The sequence below is a fragment of the Triticum urartu genome, chromosome 5A (assembly GCF_056163025.1).
Source record: "Triticum urartu cultivar PI428250 chromosome 5A, HENAU_Tu73, whole genome shotgun sequence".
In the NCBI taxonomy this organism is placed as follows: Eukaryota; Viridiplantae; Streptophyta; class Magnoliopsida; order Poales; family Poaceae; genus Triticum; species Triticum urartu.
The window spans coordinates 280,691,783-280,710,187 of record NC_141877.1 but is presented as its reverse complement, the minus strand read 5'-3'; the positions used below and the strand labels follow the sequence as shown (position 1 = coordinate 280,710,187).

The 18,405-nt window shown below is 42.3% G+C and overlaps 1 protein-coding gene across 2 annotated transcripts; it reads left to right on the top strand.

Moving 5' to 3' along the window:
* The first annotated feature begins 1,010 nt into the window (after positions 1-1,010).
* On the top strand, positions 1,011-2,174 carry LOC125555833 (NAC domain-containing protein 90-like). 2 transcript variants are annotated; one of them, XM_048718667.2, is made up of 3 exons: positions 1,011-1,255; positions 1,359-1,690; positions 1,782-2,174. In XM_048718667.2, exons 1-3 carry the CDS (start codon positions 1,060-1,062, stop codon positions 1,974-1,976), a joined length of 723 nt encoding a protein of 240 aa, XP_048574624.1. In that variant the 5' UTR covers positions 1,011-1,059; the 3' UTR covers positions 1,977-2,174. The 2 variants fall into 2 exon arrangements, with proteins under 2 accessions (XP_048574624.1, XP_048574623.1); XM_048718666.2 differs by having other exon boundaries at positions 1,014-1,255; positions 1,777-2,174.
* The last annotated feature ends 16,231 nt before the right edge of the window (positions 2,175-18,405 follow it).

Here is an 18,405-nt window from a genome sequence, read left to right as displayed (position 1 = left end):
CGCGACTACAGGGGCGGCTACGATGACGAAAGAGCTCCAGAGCAGCGAGAATGGAGAGGTGGTGGCGTCGACCGCGGTCTAGCTCGTTTGTGGCCAAGGTGGCTAGCTCCTGGCGCCATGGCTTGCTGTTCCAGCCAGTGTACTGCACCTGCACATAAGGTGCTCGAGGAAATGCCACAAAGAAAAAGGCTATCATAAAGAAATATTAACACTGTTAAGCGGATCCCACATCCAAGTTAATGGTCAACACCATTTGTCTTGACTTTTAGTGCCACGTGGACTTGACCAGCGGGCTTTTCCTGTCAAAAATTGGAATAATTGACTCCAAATCAGTCATAAGTATTTATTGAGAAAGTTAGTAAGAAAACCAGTAGATTTTTGTAGGGTCCAAAGAATGTGGTAGCAAACCTGAAATTAAACTTCAAATGTGGTAGTTTTTGGTTTAAAAAAATTTGTGGGCTGGTTTTATGTAATTCACTCCACTAGAAATGGTAGTTCAAACTTCAGACTTCCGCGAGTAATACAATATGTTGATAGTTGGTTTTGCAGATAGCTAAAATATAATTAGTCACACATAAATGTGTCATGTCATTTGCATTTGTTCTAACACTTCAGTACTCTATATTTATCTTTTTGTATAGGTCGAAAAAACCTTCACAATACAAATGATTGCGTGCGTCGATCGATGTAGAGATCCGGACTAGTACGTTAGAAAAGAACGTGATGAACCAGTCGACCGAATTAATAAATATTTCAAATATCACTCGCAGGAGTCAAAGACTTGCCCCTGTAAATGTGTACGCACGCACGTAAGACAAACCAAATCACACGTATGGACACAAGACCACGACCACGTACATATGCGCAGGTGCAGTGAGAGTTAGAGAGCCAGCCACGTGTCACTGTTGCCTACGTGATGGGTTTAGTGGACCAACTCTGAGCTGGTCCGCGTCAACCCGGCCGTGGATTTCCCGCACCGTTTACAAATGCACGCAAACTTCTGAACCGGCCTCTGCTGTATATACTTACGTCGCTAGGTTGCAGCTGATCAAACTCGCGATGATGACGACTACTAGCAGCGGTGGCGCCGGTGGCGATCTGTTAGTCTCCACGCCGGGGTTTCGGTTCTACCCGACGGAGGATGAGCTGCTGGGCTTCTACCTCCGCCATCGCCTCGCCGGCACCACCAGGCCGCACGTCGATCGCGTCATTCCCGTCGTCGACGTCTACAGCCACCACCCTTCCCACCTCCGCTGTAAGTTCATCGTGTCAGTGTCAGTCCAGTGAATACTGATGGCATGCGGCACGCTCTTGTGGCCCGAACTCGCCTGACCATACAACATCTGGTGCACGCGCAGCAATGGCGGGGGAGGCGAGCGTGCAAGACGCGGAGCAGTGGTTCTTCTTCTGCCCCCGGGCTGAGAGGGAGCTGCGCGGCGGCCGGCCAGCGCGCACCACTCCGTCCGGGTACTGGAAGGCCACGGGCTCGCCGTCCTGCGTCTTCTCCTCCTCCTCCTCCTCCTCAGCCGCCGCCGGTAACAGCAAGGTCATCGGGGTGAAAAGGACCATGGTCTTCTACCAGGGCCGTGCGCCCACGGGGGCCAAGACCACGTGGAAGATGAACGAGTATAAGGCTGTCGCCGCCGACGACGACACGACGACCGGACACCAGACGACGGCACCTCTCAGGGTACGTGCATATACCAGCTAGCTCTGGCCACTTAATCGCTGATTTGATGCTCTACATGCCATAATAATTTGCTCTTTATTGTTCAGCTCAGGAACGAATTCAGCGTGTGCCGGCTCTACATCAGCACGGGGACACTAAGGTCCTTCGATCGCCGGCCCCTCAATACTTCCGGCAACGGTCAAGCGGCGGCCCGCCGGCATGCACCGTCGGCAGCCAACACCGCAAGTATCGGACAAGCCGACAACTATCAAGGCTGGAGCACGCTGGTGACCACCAGTACAGCTGATGTTGACAATTTCTGCTTCGACATGAATTTCAATCAACTGTAGTATTCTTGGAGCACGACCTACCTTCTGGTGCAGTAGCTTAGATTAGCAGTTCTACTTAACAATGTAGAGACACTGTTTCTTGCAGTAATCTAGAACAGTTTTGCTATATGTAAGTCACCTAAAATTTATTTTTAGGCCAGTCACTTTTTCTTCTACTAGTACTTGGTTTCTTTTTCCTTTTCTTATGTGTCAGATTTTGTCTGTGTATCGCGTGATTGTAAGGGTCCTACGTGCATGTGCCGGTGTTGTGTGTCATTTTTTGCCCCTTTGAATACTTCCAGTTGCGCATATGTAGGAAAAAAAATCAACATCTGCATGTTGATTGGTTGCCTACATCACCTCTAGTAGTCTGCATCTACCGAAACGGAAGGCATGATGTTTGGTTGTGGACGTGTTTCAGGGAAAACACGAGTCTGGTTGTCTGGTTACATTCAAGACAGTTGTGTGATAACCTCCTCCTTGATATGATGAGGTTACCAGAGGCACACATTGAAAGGTCAGAACAAGAGCAAGGCACACATCATAATCTTAACCATGCATAGAAGTTTAACAAAATACTTAAACCAAACTGCAGCACACATCAAAGTCTAAACCACAGATATAACTCAAACATGACAGGAGCTCATTTAGTCGGTTGCAGCGAAAGCGTCGCCGTGCTTCTTGCACTTGGTGACCACCTTCATGCCCTCGTTATTGAAGACGATCACCTTCATGGTGTCGGGGGTTAGCAACTTGAACGTTACCATGTACCCGATCTGGTGAATGACGGCTAATGTGGCCCAACCCTGATTAAGGCTGACCGTCCCGTCGACCACCCTCACTGTGACTGATAGAGGTAAAGGTGTCCCGATATTTCGATGAGATGGTGGCTATCGTTTCTGTGGGAGTCGACCTTGACGATCCGACTACGAACGTGCGAAACGTCGTGCCTTAGCAATAGCTAAACCAACTTCCGAGGGGTTATTGACCACGCCGGAGCACGATCAACCTGACCACGAGGGTCTGTTTCCTGCGAGCAAACGAAGAACAAGCAAGAAACTGAGATTGCAATCTGGATATTGCAAATATAAGATGAAAGATTTATTGATCAAGGTGGGGTTCTGTGACGTCTTGGTCTGGTCGTTGGACACAAACGAAGTACGCGAAGTTGCAGCTATGGCGAACTTTTAATCTAAACAAAACTCAAAGTCTAAACGACGCCCTAAGGGTTGTATATATGGAGGAAGAGGGGGGGGGGATTTCGTGGCCCTTGGAGGAGGGGTCCGAAACCAACCCTAACTCTTGTTTCCCCACACATACGGACTCTAAAAACAGGCTATACTTAAGTATTTTGAAAATACATGAGCCTGGCCCAATAATAAGGTGACGCAACAACTAAAATAGTCTCTCGACGAAATTTATGAAATGGCATCTTGTATATTTCGTCCAAGGCTTCATGCACTCCTTATGGTGGCTTCAAAGTCCTGAAATCATCACTTGTAACTCCATTCTTGATCCCCTTGCGCATGCCATCATCTCCATGCTTGAACTTGTTCCAAGGTTCATCTTTCTTGTCCAAGCTAGGCCCTTCGTTTGTAAGCAAAACAAATGTATCCAATTTAGGCGGCATCATATTCTCATGAACATTAGAATCGTTACCAAGAAACGGAAGTATTTGATAATTCAATTGACGTGCGCGAGCTCTAGTAATTGGTCCAGTATGTATAGCAGCAAGGGTTGTGGGTGTAACAATGGTATTGATGTCCTCATCATCCTCCCCTTCTTGAAATGAAGTCGTCCTCGACGAAAGTTCATCGTCCTTATCCAAATAAGGCTTCAAATCTGCAATGTGAAAAGTGGGACTAACCCCAAAATCTGCAGGCAGTTCAAGTTTATATGCATTATCATTTATTTTCTCTAACACCTTAAAATGACCATCAGCACGTGGCATTAGCTTTGATTTGCGCAAATTAGGAAATCTATCCTTACGCAAATGTAACCAAACAAGATCTCCAGGTGCAAACACAACATGTTTTCTACCCTTATTTCCAGCAAGTTTATATTTAGCATTCATACGCTCAATGTTTTCCTTAGTTAACTCATGCATTTTTAAAATCAATTCAGCACGTTCTTTAGCATCAAAATTAACCTTCTCCGAAGATGGAAGAGGCAACAAATCAATAGGTGCACGAGGTAGGAAACCATACACAATTTCAAAAGAGCACATCTTAGTAGTAGAATGCAATGAACGATTATAAGCAAATTTAATATGAGGCAAGCATTCTTTCCACATTTTCTTATTATTCTTCAAAACAGCCCTAAGCATAGTAGACAATATTCTATTAACTACTTCAGTTTGTCCATCAGTTTGGGGGTGACAAGTAGTACTAAAAAGCAGTTTAGTCCCCAACTTCGCCCATAAACATCTCCAAAAGTGGCTAAGAAATTTAGTATCACGATCTAAAACAATAGTATTTGGCACACCATGTAAGCGAATAATTTCACGAAAGAACAAATCAGCAACATTGACAGGATCATCGCTTTTATGACATGGTATAAAGTGTGCCATTTTCGAGAACCTATCCACGACAACAAATATGCTATCCCTCCCCTTCTTTGTTCGAGGTAAACCTAAAACAGAGTCCATAGATATATCCTCCCAAGGAACACTAGGTACAGGCAAAGGCATATATAAACCATGAGGATTAAGTCGTGACTTAGCTTTTTGACATGTAGTGCAGCGAGCAACAAAACGCTCAACATCTCGTCTCATCTTTGGTCAAAAGAAATGTGTAGCAAGTACATCCTCTGTCTTCTTGACGCCAAAGTGTCTCATTAATCCTCCTCCATGCGCCTCCTGCAACAACAAAAGATGAACAGAGCTAGCTGGAATGCATAGCTTGTTAGCACGAAACACAAATCCATCGTTAAGAACGAACTTGTTCCAAGTTCTCCCTTCCTTACAATTATGTAATACATCTTTAAATTCAGCATCATGCACATATTGATCTTTGATGGTCTCCAAACCAAATATTTTAAAGTCAACTTGTGAAAGCATAGTATAACGACGAGACAATGCATCAGCAATAACATTGTCTTTACCCTTCTTGTGTTTAATGACATAAGGGAAAGTCTCAATGAATTCAACCCATTTAGCATGTCTACGGTTCAGTTTTGCTTGACTTTTAATGTGTTTTAAAGATTCATGATCAGAATGTATAACAAATTCCTTGGGCCATAAATAATGTTGCCATGTTTCTAAGGTCCGAACAAGAGCATATAATTCTTTATCATTAGTAGAATAGTTGAGACTAGGCCCACTCAATTTTTCAGAAAAGTATGCAATAGGTTTGCCATCTTGTAATAACACACCTCCTAATCCAATTCCACTAGCATCACATTCAAGCTCAAAAGTCTTATTAAAATCAGGAAGTTGCAGTAAAGGAGCATGTGTCAACTTATCTTTCAATACCGTGAAGGCTTCTTTCTGTGCGGTACCCCAAACAAAAGGAACATCCTTCTTTGTAAGCTCGTTGAGAGGTGTAGCAATGGTGCTGAAATCTCTCACAAAACATCTATAGAAACCATCGAGGCCAAGGAAACTCCTCACTTGTGTGACCGTTTTGGGCTCCGGCCAACTCTCAATAGTTTTAATCTTGGCTTTATCAACTTCAATTCCCTGTGGAGTAACAACATAGCCAAGAAAAGATACTCGGTCGGTGCAAAAGGTGCACTTTCTAAGGTTACCAAACAAACGTGCATCACGTAGAGCAATAAAAACAACACGTAAATGTTCCAAATGTTCCTCCAAAGATTTGCTATAAATCAATATGTCATCAAAGTAAACTACCACAAATCGTCCAATGAAAGCACGTAAAACTTCGTTCATTAACCTCATGAAAGTACTAGGTGCATTAGTTAACCCAAAAGGCATGACTAACCACTCGTATAATCCAAACTTAGTTTTACATGTTGTTTTCCATTCATCTCCCAATTTCATACGAATTTGATGGTATTCACTACGCAAATCAACTTTGGAGAATATTGTAGAGCCACTCAATTCATCAAGCATATCATCTAGCCTAGGAATAGGATGACGATAACGAATAGTAATATTATTAATGCCTTTACAATCAACGCACATACGCGATGTACCATCCTTTTCGGCACTAAAATGATAGGAACAGCACAAGGACTAAGGGATTCACGTATATAACCTTTGTCGAGCAGTTCTTCTACTTGACGCATAATCTCCTTCGTCTCCTCTGGATTGGTACGGTATAGTGCACGGTTGGGTAATGATGCACCGGGAATTAAGTCAATTTAATGCTCAATCCCTCGAATAGGTGGTAATCCCGGTGACACGTCTTGTGGAAAGACATCAGCGAACTCCTGCAAAATGTTAGTGACAGCAGGAGGCAAAGAGGAAGGCACGTCCTCGAATGAAAATAATGCCTCTTTGCACACAAAAGCATAGCAAACAGATTTGCTAAAATCTAAATCATCAATATCAGATTTGGTGGCAAGTAAACATGCACTTCTCAATTTAATTTCAGAAGCAACACTAGATGGTTTATTATTAGGCTGCATTTGTTGCTCAAATTCTTTTGCCACAATATGATTTTCACTTTTATTTTTCTCCGGTTTTGCTTTATTAGCTCTATTAATATCATCTTTCAAAATGGAATCAGGATTCATAGGAAGCAAAGTAATATTTTTATCCTTATGAACAAGAGTATACTGATTGTTTCTACCACGGTGTACAGAATTTTTATCAAATTGCCATGGTCTACCAAGTAATAAAGAACATGCTTGCATAGGTACCACATCACAATCAACATAATCAGCATATGTAGAGATACTAAAATGCACACGAACAGTACGTGTTACCTTAACCTTGCCGCTGTTGTTGAACCATTGGATGTAGTAAGGATGTGAATGTGATCTTGTGGTGAGAGATAGCTTCTCCACCATCTCCATGCTAGACAAGTTATTGTAGCTCCCTCCATCTATGATGACGCGAACAGAACGTTCCTTCACAACTCCCTTTGTATGGAACAAATTATGCCTCTGATTTTGCTCAGCTTGTCTAACCTGCACACTCAAAACACGTTGAGCAACTAAACATTCATACATGTCAGCATCTTCAGCAGCCATGTATTGCATCTCATGATCACAATCATCTCCACCGTGTTCTTCATGTGTAATAAGAGCCAAAGTCTCCTCATCATAGTCACTAGCAGACTCATACCCACCATCCTCAGTAGCAATCATCACACGCTGAGATTGGCATTCTCTCGCAAAATGTCCTCTTCCCTTACAATGACGACAAATAATATCACTTGTGTGCCCTGTTGATGCCATGAAAGAAGAAGAGCTCTGTGCAGGCCCGACAGGTGTGCTCTTGGCAGATAGTGGTGGTTGTGCCTGCTTTCTTGAATCACGGTTGGAGGTGGCACCTGATGGAGGTGCTGGTGGAGTGGAAGTAGAGGATGCACGTGGTGTCCATGATGAAGATCGACCTGCAGAAAAGTTAGTTCGCGCCAATGCCTGTCGATCCTGTACTTCACGTTCAGCTTTACAAGCAAGATGGAATAAACGAGTGATATTAGTATACTCCTTATACTCTAGAATGGTCTGAATCTCTCTATTTAATCCACCCATAAAACGTGCAAGCATAGCTTCATTCTCCTCAACAATACCACATCTAATCATGCCAGTTTGTAATTCCTGATAATATTCTTCTATAAAAGTGTTTTCTTGTCTTAAGCGCTGCAATTTTTGAAGTAATTCATGTTGATAATATGGTGGAACCCAACGAGTACGCATAGCAGTTTTCAAAGCAGACCAAGTAGCTGGAATAGGATATAATCTACAATGTTCGGACCACCAAACACATGCAAAGCTAGTGAAAGCACAAACAGCAGCAGGAACACGTCTCTCCTCAGGATATTGTAAACATGTAAATCGTTGTTCAGTTTCTAACTCCCAAGTAAGATATATATATATATATATATATATATATATATATATATATATATATATATATTAGGAACATATCTACCCTCAAATGGTGGAATATTCAATTCTAGTTTAGGAAGATGGTCATGTACCTCAGGTGGTGGTGCAGCCCTACCGTTGCGATGATATGCATGAGGACGACCTGGTGGTGGTGGTGCTGGTGGTTGCACATAGTTCTGATTTTGATCAACCTCATCCTCGTAATGGTCCTCCACCTCTACAGTAGCAGCAGGAGCGACAGAAGCACCAACAATAGGTACAGCAGCACCAGAAGTTTGACCAGGCTCAATGGGAACGCGTTGTGCTCGTCCCACTTGATTTGGAAGACTATGTTGTTGTTGTTGTAGAGGTGCGACAGGTGCAGCGGGCGGTGGAAGACGCGCGAGCAATTCATTAAACTTGTTATCGAGCTTTGTTTCGAACGCCTTCTCAATGCCATCTATCTTCTCCATGGCCTCTTCAAATCTGTTTAGCACATCTTCCACCTGTCCACTCATCATTTGCTGAAACTTATCATGTAACTCTTTGTTCGTCATGTTCTCCCAGTCAATCGCGTCGGGTTGTGATCCTCCCATGGTTAGCAGCAATAGAAACACACAAGAATATGATCCTACAGACTACTAGAAAATGGCGGTGGTGAGTGTCACAAATCCGTCAAGCAAATCTCAAATTCTTATCAGTTCTTACCCAGCAGCAGGCGGTGATTGGCAACCATCATAGTCAAAACTCTCAAAGCTTGGATACAGCGATTACCAGGGAGAGTCAAACGCACGACTTAGATGTATGTGGAGCTAGGAAGGCTTATAATATGGTAGCAAAAAGGGTCAGCAATAATCAATTCAAAGATGCAAAGTTGAATAAACGCTCAACGACGGTACTGTGCTGGTCCTAGGCTAGACCATGCTAGAGACGCGAGCCTAGAACACTAACAAAAATCACGGCGCTGCACGTAAACAAGGGAAAAGCACACTTTGGAACTTTTTTCGCTCTTTTTTTTGGCGCTCCTCTTTTTTTTGCGCTCTTTTTTTTGTGAAAAATCACTATAATGGCGAGTGTCTCAAAACTCTTCCCTCGTCAAACTGACAGGATGGGCATGAAATTTTTTTTTTGACTTTTTTTCCGAAATTAGGGCAGCGACGACGAAAAAGTGTGCCAAAAAATCACTATGATGGCACGTGGCTGAAAAGACTCAGAAAAGCCTAAAATAGGATAGGGAAAAAATATTTTTGCTTGTGAAAATTTTGGCCTAAAAACTGCCCGAGGGTCTCCAGACTCTTTTTTTTTCGAAACCTACTCAGGCAAGGAAACACGAATCGAAAAGTAGACGGACCTCGAAAACAAATCTAATATGAAAGGAACTCGGATTGGTGATGGATATATGATGGTAGGATATGGCAGCGGTGGTGGTATATGGATACGGATTGGTGGTGGTATATGGATACGGATTGGTGGTGGTATATGGATACGGATTGGTGATGGTATATGGAGACGGATTGATGGTGGTATATGGATACGGATCGATGGCGGATAAGTGGTGATGGTAGATGGCAGGAGCGATGATGATGGTGCGACAGCGGCATGACAACTTATGACCAGAACTCGAAACTCTAAAAGACTAGACTCTAAGACCAGCAACTAGACACGACGATGCAACCGCAAATTCAACAAAGAAAAATACTGAAAAGACTATGCAAAGGCTCAGATTGGTTCGGATATGATGAACTAACCCTAATTTTTCTTTTGGTTTTTTTCGTGGACTGTAGGTATGAAGAACAGACTCGATCTAAACTACGAAAACTGTAAAATCTCACCGAGCAACCTGGAAATCTGATACCACTTGATAGAGGCAAAGGTGTCCCGATGTTCCGATGAGATGGTGGCTATCGTTTCTGTGGGAGTCGACCTTGACGATCTGACTACGAACGTGCGAGACGTCGCGCCTTAGCAATCGCTAAACCAACTTCCGAGGGGTTATTGACCACGCTGGAGCACGATCAACCTGACCACGAGGGTCTGTTTCCTGCGAGCAAACGAAGAACAAGCAAGAAACTGATATTGCAATCTGGATATTGTGAATATAAGATGAAAGCTTTATTGATCAAGGTGGGATTCTGTGACGTCTTGGTCTGGTCGTTGGACACAAACGAAGTACGCGAAGTTGCAGCTATGGCGAACTTTTAATCTAAACAAAACCCAAAGTCTAAACGACGCCCTAAGGGCTGTATATATGGAGGAAGAGGGGGGGGATTTCGTGGCCCTTGGAGGAGGGGTCCGAAACCAACCCTAACTCTTGTTTCCCCACACATACGGACTCTAAAAACAGCCTATACTTAAGTATTTTGAAAATACATGGGCCTGGCCCAATAATAAGGTGACGCAGCAACTCAAATAGCCTCTGGACCAAATTTATGAAGTGGCATCTTGTATATTTCGTCCAAGGCTTCATGCACTCCTTATGGTGGCTTCAAAGCCTTGAAATCATCACTTGTAACTCCGTTCTTGATCCCCTTGCGCATGCCATCATCTCCATGCTTGAACTTGTTCCAAGGTTCATCTTTCTTGTCCAATCTAGGCCCTTCATTTGTAAGCAAAATAAATGTATCCAATTTAGCCAGCATCATATTCTCATGAACATTAGAATCGTTACCAAGAAACGAAAGTACCTGATAATTCAATTGACGTGCGTGAGCTCTAGTAATTGGTCCAGTATGTATAGCAGCAGGGGTTGTGGGTGTAACAATGATATTGATGTCCTCATCAGTGACCCTCCATGCGCAGCCGGTGTTCGTCTTGAGATTCAACTGTGGAGGGACGGCGGGGAAGTGCTTCGTGAACTCCAGAGGCATCGACAGACCCTCCAGCTTTGGGGCAAGGATGACCTTGCACAAGTGGGTTGGTCCTGACTCATGATAATGCCCGTAGTTCCTTCGCTTGGCGCTTGGGTGATCCTGCATTGGCACGTCGACCAATGGTGGCACGACCTCCTTGCCCTTCTCCAATGGTGGCACTATCTCCTTGCCCTTATCGGTCTGCATTAAGAACATCACACAACTCAAAGGTTAGCATTCATTCATATCGACCTAACACTCCTATATTTACCCATAATACTTACCCAGCATCGCACTCAAACCCTCTCTTTTTCACCACCTCTCCTCTTCCACCTCTCTGTTTCACCACCTCTCCATCGCCATGAACTCCAACCCCAACCCTTTTCCCTGGGGCATTGGATGGAGGGCCTTCTTCCCCGGTTGCTCGCTCGATGACTGCAAGAAGTTCAAGAACACCATGGAAGTGTGCTTGAACTTCAACAACATCGAAGACATGCACAAGGAGGATGACGCTATGATTAAGAAGACTACGTCGGATGAGTTGAAGACACTGATTCCTGACCTAGCTAAGGGAGCAATGTCAATGGACATCCTGCGCCGATCCATGAAGCAGGCAGACTCCGGCGACGCTGGATAGAGGGAAAGATGGACCAAGTACACGGAGTACAAGGCACCTCAAGACCAGCGTGCCGCGCCATATTGGACTAAGAAGTTCGTGTTTCCGGAGGACGACAACGATGTGGTGCAGATGGTGGCTAGGGCATCGGCGGCAGGTGACCGTGCAAGACCCATCGTTCTTGACGAAGACGATGACAAAGAAAAGAATATGGCTACCTCCCCCCCTCCCCCGCCGCCGCTCAACACACTCTAGGGTCGTCGTGGCTAGACAAGAAAGTTTGAAAGTTTGTACCCCAATCCCCACCCCTGATGTAATCGAAAAATGACCCTATAAACCCTAGAAGCGGTCGGTGCAGAATCGATGGATTGGAGTGCTCATCGGCAGTGTTTCCCCTTGTGTTTATGGAGAAGCACAAGTAACCGAAAGATATAAGAAATGGGATACCTTATGTTCTATTGCTGGTGCATCCAATCTTCCTTGGGTGGCACTAGGAGATTTTAATGAAGTGATGTTATAGTCTGAACATGAGGGTGTGAACCTGCGAGGCCAAGGACAAACGGACAGATTCAAAAATGCTTTGGATATTTGCGGTCTCGTTGATCTGGGCTATAAAGGAAGGATGTGGACGTGGGAGAAAAAGGTAGCAGAGGGAACTTATACATGGGTTCGGCTGGAAAACTGGCAATGGCGGACACGGACTCAAGCTCTTTGCTCCCTCTTGCAGAAGTGGAGAACTTGATAGCAGCTTGTCTAGACCATGGACCTATTGTTCGGAAACTAACGGAAGAGATTGATGACCGGCGACGGCCGAAGAACTTTAAGTATGGAGTAATGTGGGGGAGGCATCCAAAATTGAATCCCTTCATGGAAGACAAGTGGAACAACAGACCGAAGGGGATGACGGCGGTACAAGTTCAGGAGAAACTGATGGACTTAGGTGAACATCTAAACAGCTAGGATCGATGCACTTTGGGTAGTGTTAAGAAGGAAATCAAACAGCTCACACGATAACTCGATGTGTTCAAGAATGTACTAGGATGGCATGGACCTGGTCACCTGGAGATAAAAGGTGGCGGACCGGCTCGTTGAGTTGTACGAGAGGGGAGAAATTATGCAATATCAGTGGTCTAGAGTTGACTGGCTCACCTATGGGGACAAGAACACCAAATATTTACAACAGTGGTCATCAATGAGGAGGAGGAAGAACCTTGATGGTCACGTAACAGATGATGTTGATGAATTGGAGGCCTTGACAACCCAGTTCTATAGGAATCTCTATACCTTGGAAGGTTGTACGAATATGCAAGATGTGTTGGATGTGGTCCCGTCAAAAGTTACTAATGCAATGCGCACATCATTGGACAAACCATACATGGAGGAGGAGATAAAAACAACCCTCTATCAAACATTCCCGTCGAAAGCGCCGGGCCGAATGGATTCCCTGCACAATTTTTTCAAAAGCATTGGGGGGTTTGCGGACCCGAGGTTACCTCGGATTTGCTAAGAATTGTTCACAGGAAAGTGCAGAAGGTATAAACCAAACTTTTTTGGTACTAAACCCCGAAGGTAAAAACCCGTCTCTACTATCACATTTTCGTCCTATTAGCTTGTCTATTGTGTTGTACAAAATAGCTTCAAAGGTTATTACAAATTGTTTGAAATTAGTTCTTCCCGAGATCATTTTAGCAGAACAATCTGTGTTTGTGCCAGTGCGTTTGATCACTGATAATATCATCGCGACATATGAATATTTGCATTTTATGAAGCGAAATAGAGCAGTTAAACATCGACATTGTGCTCTTAAATTGGGCATGATGAAGACCTACGACAGGATAGGATGGGACTACTTGAGAGCTATTATGTTGAAACCGGGCTTTTCACAGAGGTGGGTGAACATTGTTATGAATCTTGTTAGCTCAATTTCATATTCTGTGTTGTTTAATGGGAAGAATTTGGAGGAGTTTAAGACTAGCAGAGATATCCGACAAGGAGATCCAATCTCCCCCTACTTGTTCTTGTTGGCAGCGGAGGGTCTTTTAGGCCTCTTAAAAAACTATGAGTGAGTCATCTCAACTTGGGGGGATTCAAGTGGCGCCGACGGCGCCGCCTGTTAATCACCTTTATTCACAGATGATAGTCTGGTGTTCTTCAAAGCAACTGTGGAGGGACGACCGAAGTATCAAACCTATTGGATAGTTATTGCGAAGCTTTAGGTCAGAGAATAAATTCGGCAGACATCTATTTTCTTTAGTCAGGGCTGCCCGACAAATATTAAAGAGGACATCAAAAGAACTCTTAACGTGCCTCTGTGAAAACCCTTACTAAAGAAAATAGATGGAAGGCTATGACTCAACCCAATTTCTTTTGATGGGGAAGCAAGGAAGGGAGAATAAAACCAACATGGGTATCATGGAAGGCTATGACTCAACCCAAGTTCATGGGTGGCCTTGGGTTCCGTGATTCTGAACTCTTCAGTTTAGCCTTGCTAGCCAGACAATCATGGAGAATTTTACAACAAACAGATTCACTATATGTTCGATTGTTAAAGTCAATTTATTTTCCACAAGGCAACATTCTGGAAGCAGAGTTAGGCAGCCGGCCTTCCCAGGTTTGGCGTGCCATAATAGAGGGTCGAGATGTCTTGCGCCAGGGCCTTATTAAGCGCATTGGGGACGGCTCAACAACATGGATCTGGAATGAGAATTGAATCCCAAGGAATGCAACAATGCGACCGATAGCATGTCTCTCGGTCTCAGCTAACCCGCCTGCAATGGTGAGTGCACTCATAGATAACACTAGTGCTACATGCAAAAGGGTGGTTCTGGACCAACTTTTTATGGAAGGACACCAATGCAATCCTAAGTATTCCATTATGCACGTGTCGGGTGGATGATTTCTGGGTGTGGAGCTTTGAGCAGAATCATATTTTCACTATCCCATCTGCGCACCGCATGTTGGTGGACATGAAGAGACGAAGAGAAGATTGGTCAGAAGGAAACGCATGGAGTTCAGATTATGAAACTGAAGCGAAGCTTGGACCTCTCCTTGGTTAGTCCAGGTACCAGGAAAGATCCGAAACTTCTTACGAAGATTGCGAAGCATTCAATACCAATAGAGGATGTTCGACACACTAGAAACAAGGCGGATGTTGACAACTGCTAAATGTGATGCAAGACTCATGGCGCCACTCGCTAATAGAGTGTTCTGTCACATGATGCGTATGGGCATTAGTTAATGATGATGCAGCAGACTATATAGAAGCAACAAATAATCCAGATGTGAGACAGTGGCTCTTTGCGTTGATGGAAGAACTACCACATGCAGCTATGATCGAGGTTGTAGTGACCATGTGGGTGATTTGGGCGGCTCGCCGTAAAGCAATACACGAGGGAATCCTTTAGATCCCTCACGCTACTCACGCCTGTGTAACCAGTTTTATTTTAGAGCTTAACACCGTACAAGATTTGGCAAGAGAAGGGATGCGAGCTGGAGCACATGAAATAACAAGGCCGAGAGTTGACACAGACTTGGAATTCTCCTAGGCCGAGAATTGCAAAGTTGCAAGTTGATGGAGGTCTTTCGAGAGATGGAGGAAGAGGAGCTCCTACAGTGGTGTGTCAGGATCATGCAAGGCATTACCTAGGCTCCTCGGGAGTGGTTTTCGGTCATATTACGGATCCAGCGACACTAGAGTTGCTTGCATGACGTGAAGAAACGGCACAGTTATCAGGGAGATTAATGAAAGATCAAATGAGTTCACAACCTATGATTTTATTCTCGAGGGCCGAAGTTTGAATTTTGATGCTCACAACTTGGCAAAATTTTCTTCTTCTTTAGTAGTTGGTCGCCATTTGTGGTTGGGGGCTCCCTTTGACCCATTTGTAATCGCTTTGAACTGTACTCAATAAAGTGAGATTTTCTGCTACAAAATGTGTATTTGCTTTGTTTTTCTTTTTCTATATATGTATTCTTGAGATATTGTGTGAGTGTTAATATATACACGCAAGTATTATAGTATATGTCTACAAATTATAATAGTGTGAAATTGCTCAGTACAAGTACCTCAAGGTGCTCATAGAGGTAGGTAGGATGTGCGGGTGCGCTTACGGATATGAGTATGTATGTATTTGTAAGCATCTGCGATTATACCGTGCGACCTCTACACAATTACTTCAGCGATCTCTATACAATTACCTCAGTACATGTGCATACATAATGCATTGCAGAGTGGGGAGAGATGGAATGCTAATTAATAAATACTCCCTCCATTTAAAATTATTCGTCGTGGTTTTAGTACAGTTTAGCTAATTCAGCAGCACTTCTATAGTACCATAGATACGGTTGTGTACGTGATGACAGTATCTACATGCGAGACCTGCCGGCTGGGAGCATATGCACGCACCATCACTCCTTCCCGATGCCTAGTTGTACTAAACGTGATGTCAAGTGCAAGTACTCCTCACCCCGCAAAAAAAGTGCAATCACTCCTTGCTCCTTCTCATGATTGGTGTCGCCGCGTGCACGAATTTAACCCTTTCATTCTGTAGCTGGTTATTGAAAAAAACGACTCACCCAAATTACAAAATCATTCACCTGACCCTAAAGCCACTCCTAATCTAGAATTCCAAATAACCAAAGGGGAAAGTTTGTTCTTTTTTCTTTTTCTTTTTTTTGTTTCCTTATGTTTTCTCTTCGGCTTTCTTATTTCTTCATCAGTTTTCTTTCTTTTATTCTGGTTTTGACTTCTTCTTTTTCTTTTTTCTGCGGTTTTCTTTTGTTCATCTCTTCGTTTTTATTGGGTTTTTTCTTTTCTTTATTATTTTCCTTATTTTCTTTGGGTTTTATTTTTTTATTTTTCATCAGTTTTGTATGTTTTTCTTTGATCATGTTTTATTTTTTGGTTTTTCTTTGTTTCCTCATGGGTTTTTACGGATTTTCTTTGGATTTTCCCTTTTTCTTTGTTTTATGTGCTTTCTTTGTTTCTTTCTTCTGTTTCACCACTTTTTTGTGTTTTACCTTTTTCTTTAACACATATCTATATTTTATGCACATTTTTACATTTTACTCTGCATCAGGAACATTTTTTATATATGTTTAACATTTTCGTATTACATGACTAACAAAGTAAAAAAATGTTTGATGACTACTTTTCTCATACAAATTGTACATTTTCGGTATATATCAGGAACATTTTTAATACATGTTTAACATTTTTCAAATATATGATTAACATTCTTTTATACACGATCAACATTATTTCACATTTATTAGTACACACTGTACATTATTCATATACACTATGAACATTTTTTTGTACATTTATTATTTTTGAAATAGACAATTATTATTTATTTAAAATTTTTGTTTTTGATGACTAGATTTCGCATATACGATGTACATTTTTTATAGATATCAGAAACATGTTTTTATACAAACCTAACATTTTTAAAGGATGATTACCATTTTGTTTTCAAATTTCTGTGTTTGATGACTACTTTAAGCGTATAAGATGTACATTTGTGATATATATCAGAAACATGTTTTTATACATGCTTAAAATTAGAAAATATATGATTGACATTTTTTTGATACATGATGAACATTTTTTGAAATGATTGATTACCATTTTTTAAATACATTGACAGCTTTTTTCATACACACTGTATAGATTTTGTATAGATCTTCCGTATACATGAGAAATATATTTTTCCTACAAACATTCAACATTTTTCAAATGCTAGATTAATAATTTTTTAAATGTTTTATGTAGAGTGTTTGGAAATATAAACAAAAGTAAAAAAACATGAAAAAAATCAGCAAACAAAAATGAGGCTGTGGCATCCCGCGAGCTGGGCCGACCAAGTCTTGCAGTTTGTCAGGCGACGCTGCCCTACATCTCGCGTCAAGCGAGACATAGGTGTTTCGACGAACTGGTGCTACTAGTAAGCGGCACGTGCCATGCACGTATATGAGATAGTTATAAACACATATAGTAAGTGGTGTAATTTTAAGTATCATCATGGGTAGTCACGCAACTCGTCAATTAGTTAAGGACTGTCTTAACCAGCAAAGTTCGTGGCAATTGCGAACGATTTGCTTAGCAGTTATGTTGGCCGATGATTGCAAGTTTAGTTAGCAAATGTGGCAAATCCGACTCAGTTTAGTTTTTTTTACCAGGATTTGTTGTCCTCACAAACAAAATTTGTCATCCCCGAGACAATGCGAATTGCCGTAAAGACGTTTGATTTAATATCCGCTTCCAACAAACTTCGATTGAATAGCATCACGGTTATTTAATCATTGATTATAAAGGTGGTAGAAGTCATGCAATCTTTTTCGGACTGGTGGTGGTCTTTCCATATGTTAGCACTTTGAACTACACAAATAACTTCTAATAAAAATGGTTGTGTGCATTATGACGATGCACGACATGTGTCTTTCCCTTTCAAAATAATAATAGTTATAAACGTATAATCAATTCGACAGTGTATGCGTGTAATATTGATTTTACACAATTTAGAATACCATGAAGAGAAAACGCTTCATCCTCAATCGTTTACCTTAATAAATTTTAATGCGTTATGAATTGAGCAATTGAAAAGGCATCATGTTGCAACTTATTCATCATTACAAATAAAATAATTATTAAAACACTAATTATATCTCTTTGGTTGATCAAAATTTCCAGACTTTATTGATAGAAACAAACAAACAAAAACAAGAGTGATAATATTTGTAAAACAAATGTATAAGAGAAAGTAGAAGATATTTAGCTGTAACACATATTGCAATTTTATTTTGTTTGCCATTCTTTAATTGGTTAAATTGTTTCCACAAGTAGAAAGTCATTTCCAGCATCTGTGCCTATGGTGTATGCCCAGGCTGCTCCACTGTATGCCTTTTCTCATGTTCATCATGATACCTACTTGGTAGCCTGCT

Bases quoted from the DNA above. Each gene is read 5' to 3' on its own strand.
- LOC125555833 (XM_048718666.2), top strand. From the start codon at position 1,060: ATGATGACGACTACTAGCAGCGGTGGCGCCGGTGGCGATCTGTTAGTC. The intron at 1,256-1,358 runs GTAAGTTCATCG...GTGCACGCGCAG, and splicing joins CCACCCTTCCCACCTCCGCT to CAATGGCGGGGGAGGCGAGC. The intron at 1,691-1,776 runs GTACGTGCATAT...TTTATTGTTCAG, and splicing joins AGACGACGGCACCTCTCAGG to CTCAGGAACGAATTCAGCGT.